A 16,307-nucleotide genomic window follows, 5' to 3' on the forward strand; every position below is an offset into this window, starting at 1 on the left:
TAATGCTCAGAATCTAGTCTATCTACAAAAACCCCAACCTGGTTCTTTAAGACTCTGACTGGAATATTAAACTGTTTTAGGTTTGAAAAAGCAACTGCGGAATACCAGGAGCACCTCTGCTCCATGACTGGAGTGGATTGCTGTATAACAGGCTTTGACAAGGCTGTTCTGAAGTTGGCCAATTCAAGCAGTGTGAATAATGCCAGCCCAAAGCATTCCTTGAATGGTCAGTGTTTGTCTTCTTTTTAAGAGAAATACAATTGTGTAAATGTGTGTGCATAAAATGAGAACACTGAATGATGCACAGACGGTAATGGCCAACTCTGAAATCTGGAAACCTGTTTCTGTCTGCAGTTAAACTGAGCCACTTAGTGCTCTTGAAACCAATATTATGTGTAGATAGGAGGGTTTGCAGTACTGAGGTCTAGCTGAATGAAACTAAAAGTAATAGGTAAAATATTCTGTAACTTAGTAATTTAAATCTAGTTTATTTTAGATCATCATAACTTAAACCTTTGTGTTTGTGACGTAATTGTATCATAAGTGCACTAGTTACTCAGAGGTTTTTAACTACTAAGACTTGGTTGCAGCATTCTGTTTCATCTTTGAAAATGAACCTTCTTTGTTCCTAATTTAGTTGTTCTGTTTTGATGCTCCTTTACAGATATGAACCAAATTTTTTCAAAAACTCCTTTGAAAAGGTTCTTTTTTCCCATAGGAAGTGTGTCAGTGGAAGAATACTGTAAAAGTTGTGTAACTATTTGATTTTTTTAAAATTAAGAGTTTTTCTTGCAAAAGACATAGAAGTAATGTTTGAGTAATAGAACTGCTTTTTAAAGTATATATTTGTGTTTTTATATAAATTTTTTTCATTTCACAGGAGAAACTAGAAAAACTGTTCTGACTAAGCCAAGTGACTCTTCTCCTGAAGTGATAAACTACCTGGGTAACAAGGCATGTGAATGTTACATTTCCATTGCGGACTGGTCTGCTGTTCAGGAGTGGCAAAACATGGTCCATGAGCTGAAGAAAAGCAATAGTAATACCTCAATCAACCTGAAAGCAGATTTTAACTACATAAAGTAAGGGTATAATTAATTTATTCAACAGCACCTTAGAGTTCATTATTTTGCAGCTGAAATATTAAAGTTTTAATGGATTTTAAAAATTGGGTGTTGGTTTATGAATAGAGGCATGCAAAGAAGAAAGGTGTGTTCTTGGGAGGGTGAAAACTTGGCCATGGCACTTAGAGATGAGTGAGGAGGCAGCATCCTTCTAAATAGCTGCTGTGCCTTGAGGCTGCTGAGGCTGCTTAGTATTCAAGAAAAAAATCTTTCATTGAAGAAAAAAGATCCCAAATTTATTCTGCTGCACTCGGCAGAAGATACATCCTTTTGCACAACTTAAATAAAATGTATTTCAGTGGTACAGGTCTTAAACATACCTTATTTTATTAATTTAATGTAAAAAGTATAGGAAAGAAGTGGTCTTGGCTGCTTAATTTTTATTTTTATTTCTTTTTAGAAAGGAATTTAGAATTGTAGCTTGTGCATTTATTTCCTGACCTTTGATGTTTTTCTGGTTCATGAAAAAATACTTGTGACATTGAAAGCCCTTCAGAGTTTAAGGATCCTTTGTTTGACAACCTGATTGCTTTCCATTCCTGCATGATTGTAGTAAACATAGTAAAATCCTTTTGGCTGAAATTTCTTGATTTGAAAATAAAAGCACAGAAGGTAGCAGTGAAATAAAATCTTGCAGGTCTGAGAAGGTGACTTTCTGTCAGAGAAAGGGGCTCTTCTTTCACTCTGATGCTGGATTCATTCATTTGGTGCAGAACTTCTATTGTTGTACATATAATGGAGATTTCTGCTTAGAATTTATCATAAGCGCTCTGTAGGACTTGGAGTTAGTCTTGAGTCTTTTCTTTTTGCTGTATAATATACTTAGCAACTGGAGTGAAGTAAGAAATGTGAAAATAAAACTGTAAATGTTGAATTGCAGATCTTTGAGCAGCTTTGAGTCTGGACAACTTACTGAGTGCACTGAACAACTAGAATTATTACCAGGAGAAAATATCAACCTGCTTGCAGGGGGATCCAAAGAAAAAATAGGTATAAATGCATAAATTAACATTTACTTCAAATGCAAAAGTAAATATTTCTTCATGTATCTGTCTCTATAAATGACAGACTGAAATTTCTGAATGCAGTTTGCTGTGTTCAGTGGACTGACCATAAACTTTATGAATCAAGCTTCAAAATGATTGGCAGTGGTCATCCTAAATGTTGATGCAAGTGTGTTTTCTGGAGTTAATGTGACTGTTTATAAATAATCTGTGATGAATTTCTGATATGAATACATACATAAATATAATGCATATTTCTTTAAAAGGATTTTTTTCCAAACTTCCTTACTGTCAAAAATGAATTCTCAGATGGTGAAACTTGATAAAATTTGGCAGTTCTAGTTGATTTCCATTGTTTAATCTCCATGTAGACATGAAGAAGCTCCTTCCTAATATGCTAAGTCCTGATCCAAGAGAACTTCAAAAAGCAGTTGAAGTACAGCTTTTGAGAAGTTCAGTATGTCTGGCAACAGCTGTAAACCACATAGAACAGGAGCAAAAGTGGCAGTCAATATCTGAGTAAGTTGAAATGTGCTGTGAATTAATGTAATACACTGTGATAACCTGTTCTAGTTTGTTAAACATAACTTTGTGTAAAGCTTCAGCATCCACGGTAGTTTGCTGACAGTTCTAGCTGTTGTGAGTTATAAGCTTACTGAGGAAAAGTAAGATGATAAACTCCAAGTCAGTTGGAGTTTATGTAGTTTATAAAGCACTTCTGCATGTCAGTTCAATAATGAAGTACTGTAATGTAACTTGTATGATGTTGCAACACCTTCTCATCTTTTTCAAGATACTGAATTTGGTTTTTCTTCAGTAACTTTGCTATGACTATTTACTCTTAAAGTCTAGCTAAGAAAACTTACTGTCCTGATCCTTTTATTTCAGAAATCTGATTAAGTACTTAAAGCAGACATCCCGCATCGCTATTGGGCCTTTGCGCCTGTCCACGCTCACCGTGTCTCAGTCTTTACCAGTGTTGAGCACTCTGCAGTTGTATTGTTCTTCTGCTCTGGAAAACACTGTGTGCAACAGGCTGACATCAGAGGTAATTCTGTGTGTTTAAAACCTAAATTGGGATAATGTCTTTTTCCATGTCATGTCATGGAGTATTGAATATTAAACATACATTAATTGTTTTGATTCTTAATCATACTGTGAAAAGACATCATTTAGTTTTCTAATGCACCCTGACCCAAGTTGTTAAAAGTTTACATCTCAGTTGGACTCTTTCTGTAGTTACAAATATGCTTCTCTTTCAATTACACATACAGTATTTTTGAAGTGTTATTGGTAGTTGCCTTTTAGAGTGTTGGTAATTCTTCTCTGAATACGTTGTAACACTTATTCCTGCAACACATGCAATTTACTTTCAAGGCAACTTAAAACTATTCTAATTAAAAAATCACTTCAGCAATTAAAAACCAAATGTCAACTTCAACCACTAGAACATGAATGTTCTAGATCTAATTTCTAGTCAGAAAACAATTCTGCTTGATTCTGAGCAATTCTTAGTGTTATCGTTGCAAAATCAAGCATAAAACGTATTTCTCTTAGTTAATGATAAAGTGTGGCTACTAATACAAATAAGAATGTTTGCTCTAAAATGGTCTTTGGTTTTAATTAATGAAAATGCATTGTAGTAAGGTTCTCTTATCACAACTCTGCAACTTCTGTGCCTCTTCCAGGACTGTCTTGTACCTCTCTTCAATGAAGCTTTGAGGTCATGCAAGCAGCACGATGTAAGGCCATGGATGCATGCACTGAGGTACACGGTGTACCAGAATCAGCTGATGGAAAAGCTTAAAGGTGTGTAAGCTCTCATTATGGTGTTACGAAAAGTAAATACAGAATTTGAACTTCAGTCTTCTGCTGAAAGCAGCAGTTGTGTCTTTTTCTATTTTTCAGATGGAGTACTTCTTAAAAGCCAAGTTTTTTCCTTCAGGTGTCTTGCTTTACTACTCATTGTCTTGATTACTGCTGTGATGTAGACAGTGTCAAAAAGAAAAACAACATTCTGAAGTGTGCAATAGTTGTATACTCCTCTCCTAATAACCCCTTACTTGCTCATCACTTCATATTTAACTGCTTTCACTTTTGAACACTTCAACATTATGAATAATGGGTCTTCAAAAACAGTCATGAAAGCCATTTAAATGTGTAGTATAAGAAGTAATGGGACAAAAAAGTTCTGTCAGGGGACAAGTAGGTTTATTAGCTAAGAGGAATGGTATAGTGGAAAAAATCTTTTGCCCAGCAGATAATCTATGGATATAATTTTTGTTTGCGATGGGGTATATAAATATTCCAGACAGAAATGAAGTAATCTAAATTTCTGAACAATTTTTTACTGGTGGCCATGTACAGAATACATTGGGCAGAAATTCTGTGTGTGTCAGATAATGGTTTAATACTTTTGTTTATAATGTCTTGATCCCTTCCTCAGAACCAACAGTCCCAATTAAAAGCCATCTTATGGAACTGGGCTTAACAGCAGCTAAGTTTGCACGGAAGCGAGGAAACATCGCCCTGGCTACACGACTGCTCGCCCAGTGCAGTGAGGTTCAGCTGGGGAAAACCACCACTGCACAGGACTTAGTCCAGCACTTTAAAAAATTGTCTGCACCAGGTCAGATAGATGAAAAATGGGGTCCTGAACTGGATATTGAGAAAACAAAGTTGTTATACACAGCAGGTGGGTGTTATGTTGTAGTGACTTGAGCTTTTTTTTCCTCATAACCAGGCTAATTCCCCTCACCTTGGAGAAGTCACAACAGGGCAGTATCATTAGGAGCTGATTTCATACCATTAGCTGTTGTCTGTCTGAAAGTGTCTTCACAAGTTTTTCATGCTTGTCCTTTTTAACTTCAAAAGAGAATTTTCTGTGTAAAAATGTGTTGCTAGAAACTGTATCTAGGTGTGCTGAATTTCAGAATTGTTTTTAAATAATGTTAACTGTGTACTGAAAATCTGCTTTTCATGACGTGCAGGTCAGTCAACACATGCCATGGAAATGCTGAGTTCTTGTGCCATATCTTTCTGCAAGTCTGCCAAAGCTGAATATGCAGTTGCTAAATCTATTCTCACACTGGCTAAATGGATTCAAGCAGAATGGAAAGAGATCTCAGGACAGTTGAAACAAGTATATAGAGCTCGACAGCAGCAGAATCACACTGGTCTGTCTACCTTGTCTAAAAACATATATAATTTGATTGATCTGCCAGCTGTTAACACACTAGAAGATGAATACCCTAGGATTGAAAGTGAATCTACAGGTAGATTTGTTCTCATTCTTTCTTAAAATTAGCTACTGATAATTACACTGAGGGATAACACCAGCTATATTGATAAAGACTAAACACTTCATCACTCATATATTTGTTTTCCTAATACATGTGTCAAGGGTGTGTATTTTGTGCAATGGGTAACTATACACAGTTAAAAAAACCCAAACACCTTAGTAATATTTCATGTTTGTCACATTTTTCTTGTTCAAGTAATGGTGGCCTGAGGAAACTGGGATGTGTTTATTTTGTATTGAGGATATCAGCTATTGTCTTGTGTGTTTGCTTTCAGCTTGTGTGTTTGCTAAAGTTTGAATTAGATCTTTCAGGTTTAAGCATGGACAGGATTTATGTTACGAAGGTCCCCATAAGCATGAAAAGTACTTTAGGTTTTTTCTTTAAACTATACTTTATCTGAACACTTCTGTTGTTGCTGCAAAATGTGTTGTCAGTCCTAATTTCCAGCAGACTTTTCTTTAAATGTTAAGATAAATTCTGTCTTTAAACATGGATTTCATAAATAACTTAGTTCCTCTCATGCAGAGTCAGAATTATTTTAGAGCTGTTGGTGAATGTTGAACAGTAGGTGCTTTCTGACATGATGGCAAAGAAGAGAAATACATACACAAATAAACACAACCACAGTGCCCTGGGTACTTTATAGAAGTCTGCTCTCTGGAGCATTGAGCTCCTTTGGAGATCATGAGTTCCTTGCCTCAGTTCCACCTTTCTGTGAAAGAGGAAGGAATTGTAGAGTATCAGCAGTGGTTGTTGCCAAATGGAATCTGGGCTTTATTTTGAAGCAGTGTCAGAACTGAAAAATAATGGCATTTTGGAAAATTTTGCACCGTTGGGTACTAATTTTACTAAAAAAATATTGTATACCCATTATTTTTGGTGTTATTTTTGCGTTGAGAAGTCAGAAGTGGTTTTCTGTTGTAACACATGTTACTCTATTTCTCCCATCACAGTAAACATTGGAGTTGGAGAACCAGACTTCATCTTGGGCCAGCTGTATCACTTGTCTTCAGTACAGGCACCTGAAGTAGCCAAGTCTTGGGCAGCCCTGGCTAGCTGGGCTTACAGATGGGGCCGCAAAGTAGTTGATAATGCCAGGTAAATTCAGCTTAGTGCTTGAACTTATACAGCACAGTTGGTTTTCTTAAGATAAACCTTAGCTATGTACTTATGATTACTGTTGTTTGTAGTCTGAAGTTGCATGTGGGCAGAGAAATGAATATTCTCTTGATTACTTGCCCTCTGTAAAACAAAGCTAGTTTAATTCTGAGATAAAGATGATTTCTTCCTTCAGAAAGTTTAATATATAGACTTTCAGTAGCTCTACAAATACTCATGTAATGGGGATCAATAATTTGTTAAATGTTACAGTCAGGGAGAAGGTGTTCGGCTGCTTCCCCGGGAGAAATCTGAGGTTCAGAACTTGCTTCCAGACAACATTGCAGAGGAGGATAAAGAGAAAATCTATGGGATTCTTGGGCAGGCAGTGTGTCGGCCAGCTGGGATTCAAGTAAGTGTAGATTTGCTTGCTTAAAAAAAATGTTGAGCTTCAGCATGAAGCTTACTTTCCTCTTCTTGCAATTCATGTTAACTCTTGCAAGTGTCTTAAAGTTAAATTCAGACAGCACAAGAAACCATCTCTTACCTAAGTGGTCACACACCTGTTGGGTGAACTATGGTAATGTGATCAAGTAATGCAGTTGCATGAGTTGCTAGACAAAAGCTGACTTAGGAACTAAGATTGCTTATAGAAATTGTTGGAGGACTTAATCAAATCTGCTTTCCCTTTATTTGCATTTAGGATGAAGATATAACTCTACAAATCACTGAAAATGAGGACAATGAAGAAGATGATATGGTGGATGTGATATGGCGCCAGTTATTAACAAGTTGTCCCTGGCTTTCAGATCTTGATGAAAATGCAACAGAAGGATTAATTAAAGTCTGGAGGAAAGTTGTAGACAGAATCTTCAGTCTCTATAAACTGTCCTGCAGTGCATACTTCACTTTCCTCAAACTCAATGCTGGTCAGGTTAGTTTTCATGTTGATGTGGAAGCCATTCAACAAGCTTTTCTGAATGATTATATGAACTGTATACTTAGGGGAGTATTTCTTGCTTTCAAGGTTCCACTTGATGAAGAAGATCCCCGACTGCACTTAAGAAACACCTCTGAGCAAAGCACTGATGATGTAATTGTGATGGCAACCCTGAGGCTGTTACGATTGCTTGTGAAACATGCTGGAGAACTTAGGCAGTATCTAGAGCATGGGCTAGAAACTACACCTACTGCTCCTTGGAGAGGTAAATACATGTTATCTAGTTGTTAAAATTGATTTTGAGGCATTTTCTCTAAATGCAGAAAGCTGTTCGTTGCACTTTGATAAAATTTCTATTTAAGTGTGGTGGAACGAGACTCTGTCTTTTACTTAATGAGGTCACTGAAAATGTTAGTCTGCCATACACTCTGATTGTGAAGTAGATAAGTAGCACAGATTTTGATCCCCTCCTTCCCCCACTTGAAGACATGGGAGGGAGAAAGGAGATGTGGTTTATGAAGTATGACATCATATGACCACTTTAAAAAACAAACAGGGAGAGTTTTTTCTAGCTATAGTTGAGAAAGATGTGTAACTAAAGCCACATGTTTCAGAAGTACTTGTTAGTCACTACCCTGCAGGTTCTGGTTGTTCAGGGACTTTCCCTCAAAGGTTATGGAGTTAGTGTGGGAGGGAAAGAAGAGGAGGCCAACTATTGTAAAATTGTACTTTCTTTTGTACTTTTTTGTAAATTAGTAAATTTGTACTACTTTGATTTATGTTCTCCCTATGCACAAAAAGCCATGCTTTTAAATATAAAATTCTACCTCATTTGAAGTGGAATGAAGTGAGTCAGCACATTTCCTTTTCCTCTTTGTGCAGGTATTATACCCCAGCTTTTCTCCCGCCTCAATCACCCAGAAGTGTACGTTCGTCAGAGCATCTGCAACTTACTGTGTCGAGTTGCTCAGGATTCTCCTCATCTCATCCTCTACCCTGCAATAGTGGGAACCATTTCACTTAGCAGTGAGTCCCAGACTTCAGGTACGGAGAAAAGAAGTGGTGTTCAAATAAACTTAAGCTAATATAATATTATATACTGGATAAAATGATACTGAGGTGTTTTTTTATTTTCTCAGTAACTCTGATACTTTGTGTCTTAAGAATATTTTTATTATGGCACTTCACTGATGCCCTTAATCTGATTTACCAGACTTTGCAATTTTGCATATTTTTTGTATATTTCACTAGTACTTAATGGGGACCTCATTCTAAGTAAACCATGGAGTGATACATCTTCCTATAGCTACTATTTTATCATCTGTTTTTAATTTAGGAAACAAGCTGCCTTCTGCCATCCCTACTTTGCTAGGTAACATTCAAGGAGAAGAACTGTTGGGTGGTGAATGTGATGGAGGGAGCACCCCAGCTTCCCAGGAAAGTAGTAAAGATGATACCAAAGCTGGATTAAATGAAGATCAAGCAATGATGCAAGACTGCTACAGCAAAATTGTGGAGAAGCTCTCTGCTGCAAATCCAACAATGGTATTGCAGGTAAATAATCCAAATGTGTGGGACTTGGGTACTTGAACTACAAATACGTAATTTGTATATCTTGGGTGTTGGCCTACTGAAAGTTTGGTGTGTCCTTGCTGTTAGGCTGTCATCTGTTTCCAACCTGTTCATCTGCAAAAATAAGTCTGAATACTAGTTCCTGTAAAAGAGGTGAATCTTACTTTACACAGGTTCAGATGCTGGTGGCTGAGCTGCGCAGAGTTACGGTTCTCTGGGATGAGCTTTGGTTGGGAGTTTTACTGCAGCAGCACATGTACGTCCTCAGACGGATTCAACAACTGGAAGATGAGGTCAAGAGGGTCCAAAACAACAACACTTTACGGAAGTATGTCTTTGTTATGATGGTCACTTGTGTTATCAAAAAATGTTTGTTCTTGGGGAGGCGCGCAGTCAAACGGATCAATGGTGGTGTTGCTCCTGAATTCAAACTGTCCCAGCTGCTGCTTTTTAAGCCTGGGGCCTTATTTCGGGAACATTTTACATGTAGTACTGCAATCAAATGAGAGAGAGAGTCTACCTGAGAGTCCATGTTGTGATTTCTTTAGTAATAACGTGTTAGAACCCAATGTATATTAAGTTGTGGATGATGAGATCCTATAGTTCTTGATTTCCAAGTCAGATGAAATGAGTATAAGCATGTTGAAGGGTGTAATCTATTTAAAGATAACTGTAAATGTAGGTATTTGGAGCAAACAGAATGTCTTAGTCTGCTTTTAGTTTTCGGTGTTGATCAAGTCTGTCTTTTTCCCTCACCTGGGTTCCCCTGTGAATGGAATAGTGGAAGAGCAGATCCATTCACTGGGCACTTGGCTAAACTTAAGGATGCCTCTTGTATTCTGTAGTCAGGGCTGACATGGAATGGGAGAACAGAGTGATCTGAATCTCTCTCCCCCTTCTTTATAGTGTGGTGCATCCTCAAGAAGTAGTAGTAAAAAGGTCCTTAATTAAAGCAAATCAGTTGCTTGAAGTAATTTCTTCTCAGAGCTTCTAATCAGGGTTTCTGGTGGTGAGCAATGCATTTCAAATGTTTTTTTTTAAAAAAAAGTATGGTTCAGTGGAACATGTATTCAATGTGGAACAAAATACTGTTCATTTTAATATAATCATAACTGAAGACCTCATTTTAGAGAAGTCATTTTTGTGAGTTCTTCAATGTCTCATTTGTTGTTTAATGTTCTGATTATGAAAACTTGGTTTTATGGCATTAAGAGGAAGTTGTTGTGTTTTTTATAACAGAGAGGAGAAAATAGCAATCATGCGTGAAAAGCACACAGCTCTGATGAAGCCCATTGTGTTTGCTTTGGAACATGTGAGGAGCATCACTGCAGCTCCTGCAGAAACTCCTCATGAGAAATGGTTTCAAGATAACTATGGAGATGCAATTGAAAATGCACTAGAGAAACTTAAGAATCCTTTGAATCCTGCTAAACCTGGAAGCAGCTGGCTCCCATTTAAGGAGGTATTACATGCAAGATGAAGAGTACCATGTAGAGACACTGGCTGTTCTTGCTGCACCATGTACTTGACCCTCTCCTTCTCTTGCTGTTCTCTTGCACTATCAAAATTGCAGCCTGAAACTTTGTCTGCTCAGCAGTCAGCACAGGCACACTGGGCACTAAAGCACTGTAATTTTTGCCTCTAGCCAATCCTGTTGATTGTCTGTTACTGCATTTCTATCCTTCAAAATTATTTTAGGTTTTTCAAATCTTGCATCTTCTGCTGTCTGGGATGCTGTCAGCTTTGGGAGCAGGGGGCTTTGTTTCTTTTTAATACTGTCTTTCTGAAACTCTGAGTTTAGTGGATTTAAATTTTAACAAGATGATTCTCTGTTTATCTAAGCGTAGTCCTTGGCCTGTGCAGCAACCTTCAGATGATCAACCCTTCCCAGGGGTATTTTGTCAATTATGTCATCTTCTCTTAGTTTTTTGTGAGTCTGCAGAGAAACAAAACACTCACTCAGCTATCCAGAGCCACCCTGGTGTTTTTAAAAGTCTTGCTAGACAGAACCAAGGCTTTACATGCAAATAGACCTTTTCTCCTTGTACTTCCTCTTCTGCTTTGCAGAACAAACAAGTGTTCAGATACATAAACAGGAGGTTGCTGAATGCTGCTGCCTTTAACCACAGCTGAAATATTCATAAATACAGGAGCAAACCTCTTGAGGAGCATGATTTGTTGTGACTTTGGTGCTTATCAGTGCACAGGGTATATTTGCTGCATAAAGGATGTTGTTTAGTTTTTGTAATCTTCATCCTAAACTGTATCTGGATTAGCAGTATGGCGAGGGTGAGAGGGAGTTCAGGAAAAATCTTTGTTTTCTGGAAAATGACCACCATTAAGTCCAGCTTGATGGTGTTTTTGTTTCTTAATGCTAACTGTTAATGTGAACATCAGCCTAAAAGAAAAAAATTTCTTTGGCATAGGTAATGCTAAGTTTGCAGCAGAGAGCACAGAAACGGGCCAGTTACATCTTACGCCTTGAAGAAATCAGTCCTTGGTTGGCTGCCATGATGAACACTGAAATTGCACTTCCTGGAGAGGTGTCCACCAGGGACACAGTCACCATCCACAGTGTGGGCAGCACCATCACCATCCTGCCCACCAAAACCAAACCTAAAAAGCTTCTTTTCCTGGGTTCAGATGGGAAGAACTATCCCTACCTGTTCAAAGGTAAGTAACTGCATTTTTCTCATACCCCAGGTACTGTCTCTTGTTAAAAATTAGTGTATTAAAGCTAGGAAGATTGCACAGTGCAACTTCAGTTTTACTTGCGTGAATGATAAGAGAGGAGTTTGAAGCATTTGCTCTCTTCCCTACCTCCCACTTCACCATACATTTTTCAAGGAATTTTGCCTTGTAAAAGTGTAAGTCAAATCCCTTCTTTGCAAGGCTTTCATCAGAAGCAATGATTTGCTTGCATATTGATAAGATTAGTCGGATGCAATTTTCTGGAAGCTTAAGGTAGCCCCTGAAAGAGAATTTTAGAGACTTCTTGCTTTCCCTGAAAGGGAAAGAAACTATTCTGTGTACTGCTCACACAGCAAGCTGGCATAAACTGGTAGGTAAATGCCATGTCAACACTTCGGTTTAGGCTGAACAACTCATCCTTAATCTACATATTATAAAGATATTCATAGTCTGAAATGTAGTAAGTTTAAAAAAATGCTGAATTTTGGGCTTTAAGAAAATTTTTTTTCATCTAGAAGCTAAATTTTAAACAAATTTACCGCAGGTTTGGAGGACTTGCATCTGGATGAAAGAATCATGCAGTTCTTATCCATCGTGAACACCATGTTTGCGACGATTAACCGGCAGGAGACGCCGCGGTTCCACGCGAGGCACTACTCGGTGACGCCCCTGGGAACGAGGTCGGGCCTCATCCAGTGGGTGGATGGAGCTACGCCTCTGTTTGGGCTTTACAAGCGCTGGCAGCAGCGGGAAGCTGCCCTACAGGCACAAAAGGTACCGGCTCTGTTCTGGGCTAGGCACAGCAAGTCACAACAGAAATACTTACTTGGATTTGCTCTGTAATTCTAAGTCACGTAGTCTTACAAGGGTTGTGTTTTGTTCATAATAATGCAGGAAGGTTCTGGGTTTTCATTTGTCTCGGGACTTCACCAGAAGTCAGTAAAATTGTGTATTTGTTATTTATATATAATAACAGTATGTAACATAAAAATGCTGTTCTGGCATGATAATTCAAGAGAACTGCTTTTTACAAATAGAATCAACCTTGGTTGAAATTATTTTACTTCCATATCTTGTTTACTCGTTCTCATTTCATTCTAAATACAGTTTTTGCAGTTATCTTTGAGATCTACTTTGAGAGTAGAATTAGGCCAAAACAATGTGTTTTCAGTTTATTTAGACCTTAACTACTGAATTTTGAAGCATTCTCTGAGCTGTAGAAGTCATGCTCAGTAGAGGCGTTGATTTCATATTTCATTCTCACCAACACTGAATATGGTATATGTTTCTGTGCTAATACATCCACACTAACATTTTTCTCTTCTAGGCTCAGGACTCTTACCAGACCCCTCAGAATCCTGGAATAGTTCCTAGACCCAGTGAACTTTACTACAGTAAAATTGGACCTGCTTTAAAGGCAGTCGGGCTTAGTCTTGACGTGTCACGTCGTGACTGGCCCTTGAATGTCATGAGGGCTGTTCTGGAAGAACTGATGGAAGCAACTCCCCCGAATCTCCTCGCTAAGGAGCTCTGGTCATCCTGTACCACACCAGATGAGTGGTGGAGAGTTACACAGGTGAGTTGTAACAACTGTATTTTACATATTAGAGGCTGTGGTTTTAATGGGATGAGGGGCAACAAATGCCTGAGGTGTGATACTTGTGAGTTTGGAGAGCTAGTGCTGCTGTGAGTTTGATGAAATGGTGGCAGTTGTGCCATCTGGAATTAAAACATGGGTATAGACCAGATAAGTCTACATTATTATACTAGAATTATCAGCCTAAAAAATGAGAACTCTTGTAAGATGCCATCGAACAACAAATAGAAAACTGCTTGGAATAAGTTGGGCTTGATTTGTTTTACACTTACACTTAAAATAATGTTTTAAGATGGTAGTCAGTCCAATGTGTTGGCAGAGGATTCCCACAAATAATTTTTTCCTGAAACTCTCTTTTAAGTCGTATGCAAGATCCACTGCAGTTATGTCCATGGTTGGCTACATCATTGGTCTTGGAGACAGACATCTGGATAATGTTCTTATAGATATGACTACAGGAGAAGTTGTCCACATAGATTATAATGTTTGCTTTGAAAAAGGTAATTTAAAAAATGCTCTATGTTATTCAAATAAAAGGTTTCCTTAATTGGTAATTAAAAGAAACAACTTAATTTTTTATCTTAAAGGAAAGAGCCTTAGGGTCCCAGAGAAGGTTCCGTTCCGGATGACGCACAACATCGAAACAGCGCTGGGAGTGACGGGAGTGGAAGGAGTGTTCAGGCTCTCTTGTGAACAGGTATGGTAGGAGATGTGAAAACTGAGGGCCTTCACTGGCCAAATACTGCCTTAGAACTTTTCTGTTCTGCATTCTGCTGCTGGTTTATAGAGCTGTCACCTTTCTGCTGTGATTTTAATTGGACTTACTTTAGCTATATTCTATGGTATGCGTTCAAGAAACCTGAGGTTGTCTGATAAATGCACGTGCAAATAGTGTTACAACTAAAATTTAGGATGGAAGGGGAAGTTTTAGTTCTAGATTCAAATGTTATGTTTTTCCAGAATTTTTTTTCTGACGTTTTGCTTGCCCTCTTCCTTTATCATCCTGTATAAACATGACAGATAAGTCTTTAAAAAGAAAAATGCTCTGAAGAAGGGAGATTTTTCCTCCTCAAGTGTGTGTGACTCGTGCATAGAGTTTGTGTGGAAGGCTAGAATGCAGTCTTGACTTTTTGATGTTCCTACAGGCTTAGCTACATTTACACCCACTGTGGTGTTCTTCCTGTCTGTGGTGGTTAGGGACACATTATGGATTTCTGTACCTACTCAAGTACAGTATTTTGCATCTAAGTTTCCACTATTCTACAAGGATAGTGCAGAATCAGAATGAGTCTGTTTAAAATATGATGCAGGTCCTTCACATCATGCGGCGTGGGAGAGAGACTTTGCTTACACTGCTGGAAGCTTTTGTTTATGATCCACTGGTGGACTGGACAGCTGGAGGCGAGGCAGGATTTGCTGGAGCTGTCTATGGTGGTGGTGGCCAGCAGGCTGAGAACAAACAGAGCAAAAGGGAAATGGAAAGGGATATTACACGGAGTCTCTTTTCCTCGAGGGTGGCTGAGATAAAGGTGAGTTTACTACAGTAATTTTCATTTTTTTAACCAAAGTAGGCTCTGTGCTTTTATTTCATTTATTTGCATTTTGGGGTTAGGGGAAGATAGGGTCATTATATTGGCAATAGTTCACGAATTTTATTGTGATAAATTGAGTTTGTATGAAGGGAAGTGTTTATATTGAACTTGCAAGTATTTTGTTTCCAGTTTCTGCATGCTTAATTCTAAAACATGTTTTAGTGCCTTGCTTGAATTTGGGCTAGGAGAATAAAAATAGATGTTTAGAGAGCAGTCTAAATAAAGAACGTTAAAATTTGGCACTTGTAGCACTGGAAGCAGTGCTAGATGAATGCCATTGTAGAAGGGTTAAGTCTGCCATATGTTACTTTGTATTACCAGTTTGAATTAAGTCCAGTTCATTAACATCTGTGTCTTGATTGCAGGTTAACTGGTTTAAGAACAGAGATGAAATGCTTGCTGTGCTGCCAAAACTGGACAGTAGTTTGGAGGAGTATCTGAACCTGCAGGAGCAGTTAACAGAGGTAGAAAAGTTGCAAGGAAAACTACTGGAAGAGATAGAATTTCTGGAAGGTGCAGAAGGAGTGGATCATCCCTCCCACACGCTTCAGCACAGGTACAGAGGAGCCAGGAATTCTGTCAGGAGTCTCACAGTAGAATACAGATGGTGTTTTAGTAATGTGGATAAATGTTAGAAATCTGTATACGAGTGAATAGCTGGGAGAAGCTATTCTTGCAGTAAGCAGGTCATTCCTTGTACAGAAGAACTACTAAAACCTTTCCCTATTGAATGGTCCTATTTATGTCTTGCATCTCATACTCCATCAATATAACCTGTGCTAGTCCCAGTTGCACACTTGATCCTCAAGGCAAGAGAGGGAATGTTCTAAATGTGGTGTCCCATCGTAATAACCCACATAAGGGAACTATTGATAAATAGCACAAAGATCTTCTCATCTCAATTTCTAATTCTTCAAGTCATTTTTGAAGGTTATGTGAAATTGATCAAGTATTTCAGAATTGCTTGAATATGCGCAGGCATTAATTGTATTGTAAGAAAACAGAATTAATTAATAATGCAACATTGTTAGTTTTGTGTAATTGGTGCGAACATGTTCATTTTCTGGCTAACACAGTTGTATTGTTCAGTATGGTTCTGCAGTCCACAGTATGAAGTATTACTATATTAAGTCTATAGTATTAAGTATTTCTTTTCTTGTAGTGCTTACTTGATTCTGTGGCTTCAATAATTCAGGTATTCTGAGCACACACAGTTGCAGTCTCAACAAAGAGCTGTCCAGGAAGCCATCCAGGTGAAGCTGAATGAGTTTGAGCAGTGGATAACACATTACCAAACTGCCTTCAGTAATTTAGAGGCAACGCAACTTGCAAGTCTGCTCCAAGAAATTAGCACACAAATGGACCTAGGTACAAAAGAGTATTTCTG

General features: G+C 38.1%; 1 protein-coding gene across 2 annotated transcripts in view; it reads left to right on the forward strand.

Moving 5' to 3' along the window:
• SMG1 (SMG1 nonsense mediated mRNA decay associated PI3K related kinase) overlaps positions 1-16,307 on the forward strand; it is a 60,633-nt gene that overhangs the window by 31,074 nt on the left and 13,252 nt on the right. For both annotated transcript variants that reach the window (XM_069030347.1, XM_069030348.1), the window contains 24 exons: positions 81-226; positions 881-1,082; positions 2,005-2,114; positions 2,500-2,647; positions 3,017-3,176; positions 3,817-3,937; positions 4,575-4,823; positions 5,119-5,403; positions 6,384-6,528; positions 6,802-6,940; positions 7,232-7,462; positions 7,556-7,733; positions 8,351-8,512; positions 8,805-9,022; positions 9,214-9,368; positions 10,280-10,502; positions 11,467-11,713; positions 12,276-12,505; positions 13,059-13,307; positions 13,690-13,828; positions 13,916-14,025; positions 14,639-14,857; positions 15,286-15,476; positions 16,116-16,288. In XM_069030347.1, coding sequence (XP_068886448.1) covers positions 81-226; positions 881-1,082; positions 2,005-2,114; positions 2,500-2,647; positions 3,017-3,176; positions 3,817-3,937; positions 4,575-4,823; positions 5,119-5,403; positions 6,384-6,528; positions 6,802-6,940; positions 7,232-7,462; positions 7,556-7,733; positions 8,351-8,512; positions 8,805-9,022; positions 9,214-9,368; positions 10,280-10,502; positions 11,467-11,713; positions 12,276-12,505; positions 13,059-13,307; positions 13,690-13,828; positions 13,916-14,025; positions 14,639-14,857; positions 15,286-15,476; positions 16,116-16,288 — 4,430 coding nt within the window. The remainder of the gene's footprint in view (positions 1-80; positions 227-880; positions 1,083-2,004; positions 2,115-2,499; positions 2,648-3,016; positions 3,177-3,816; positions 3,938-4,574; positions 4,824-5,118; positions 5,404-6,383; positions 6,529-6,801; positions 6,941-7,231; positions 7,463-7,555; positions 7,734-8,350; positions 8,513-8,804; positions 9,023-9,213; positions 9,369-10,279; positions 10,503-11,466; positions 11,714-12,275; positions 12,506-13,058; positions 13,308-13,689; positions 13,829-13,915; positions 14,026-14,638; positions 14,858-15,285; positions 15,477-16,115; positions 16,289-16,307) is intronic.

Source organism: Aphelocoma coerulescens, chromosome 14, assembly GCF_041296385.1.
Source record: "Aphelocoma coerulescens isolate FSJ_1873_10779 chromosome 14, UR_Acoe_1.0, whole genome shotgun sequence".
NCBI lineage: Eukaryota > Metazoa > Chordata > Aves > Passeriformes > Corvidae > Aphelocoma > Aphelocoma coerulescens.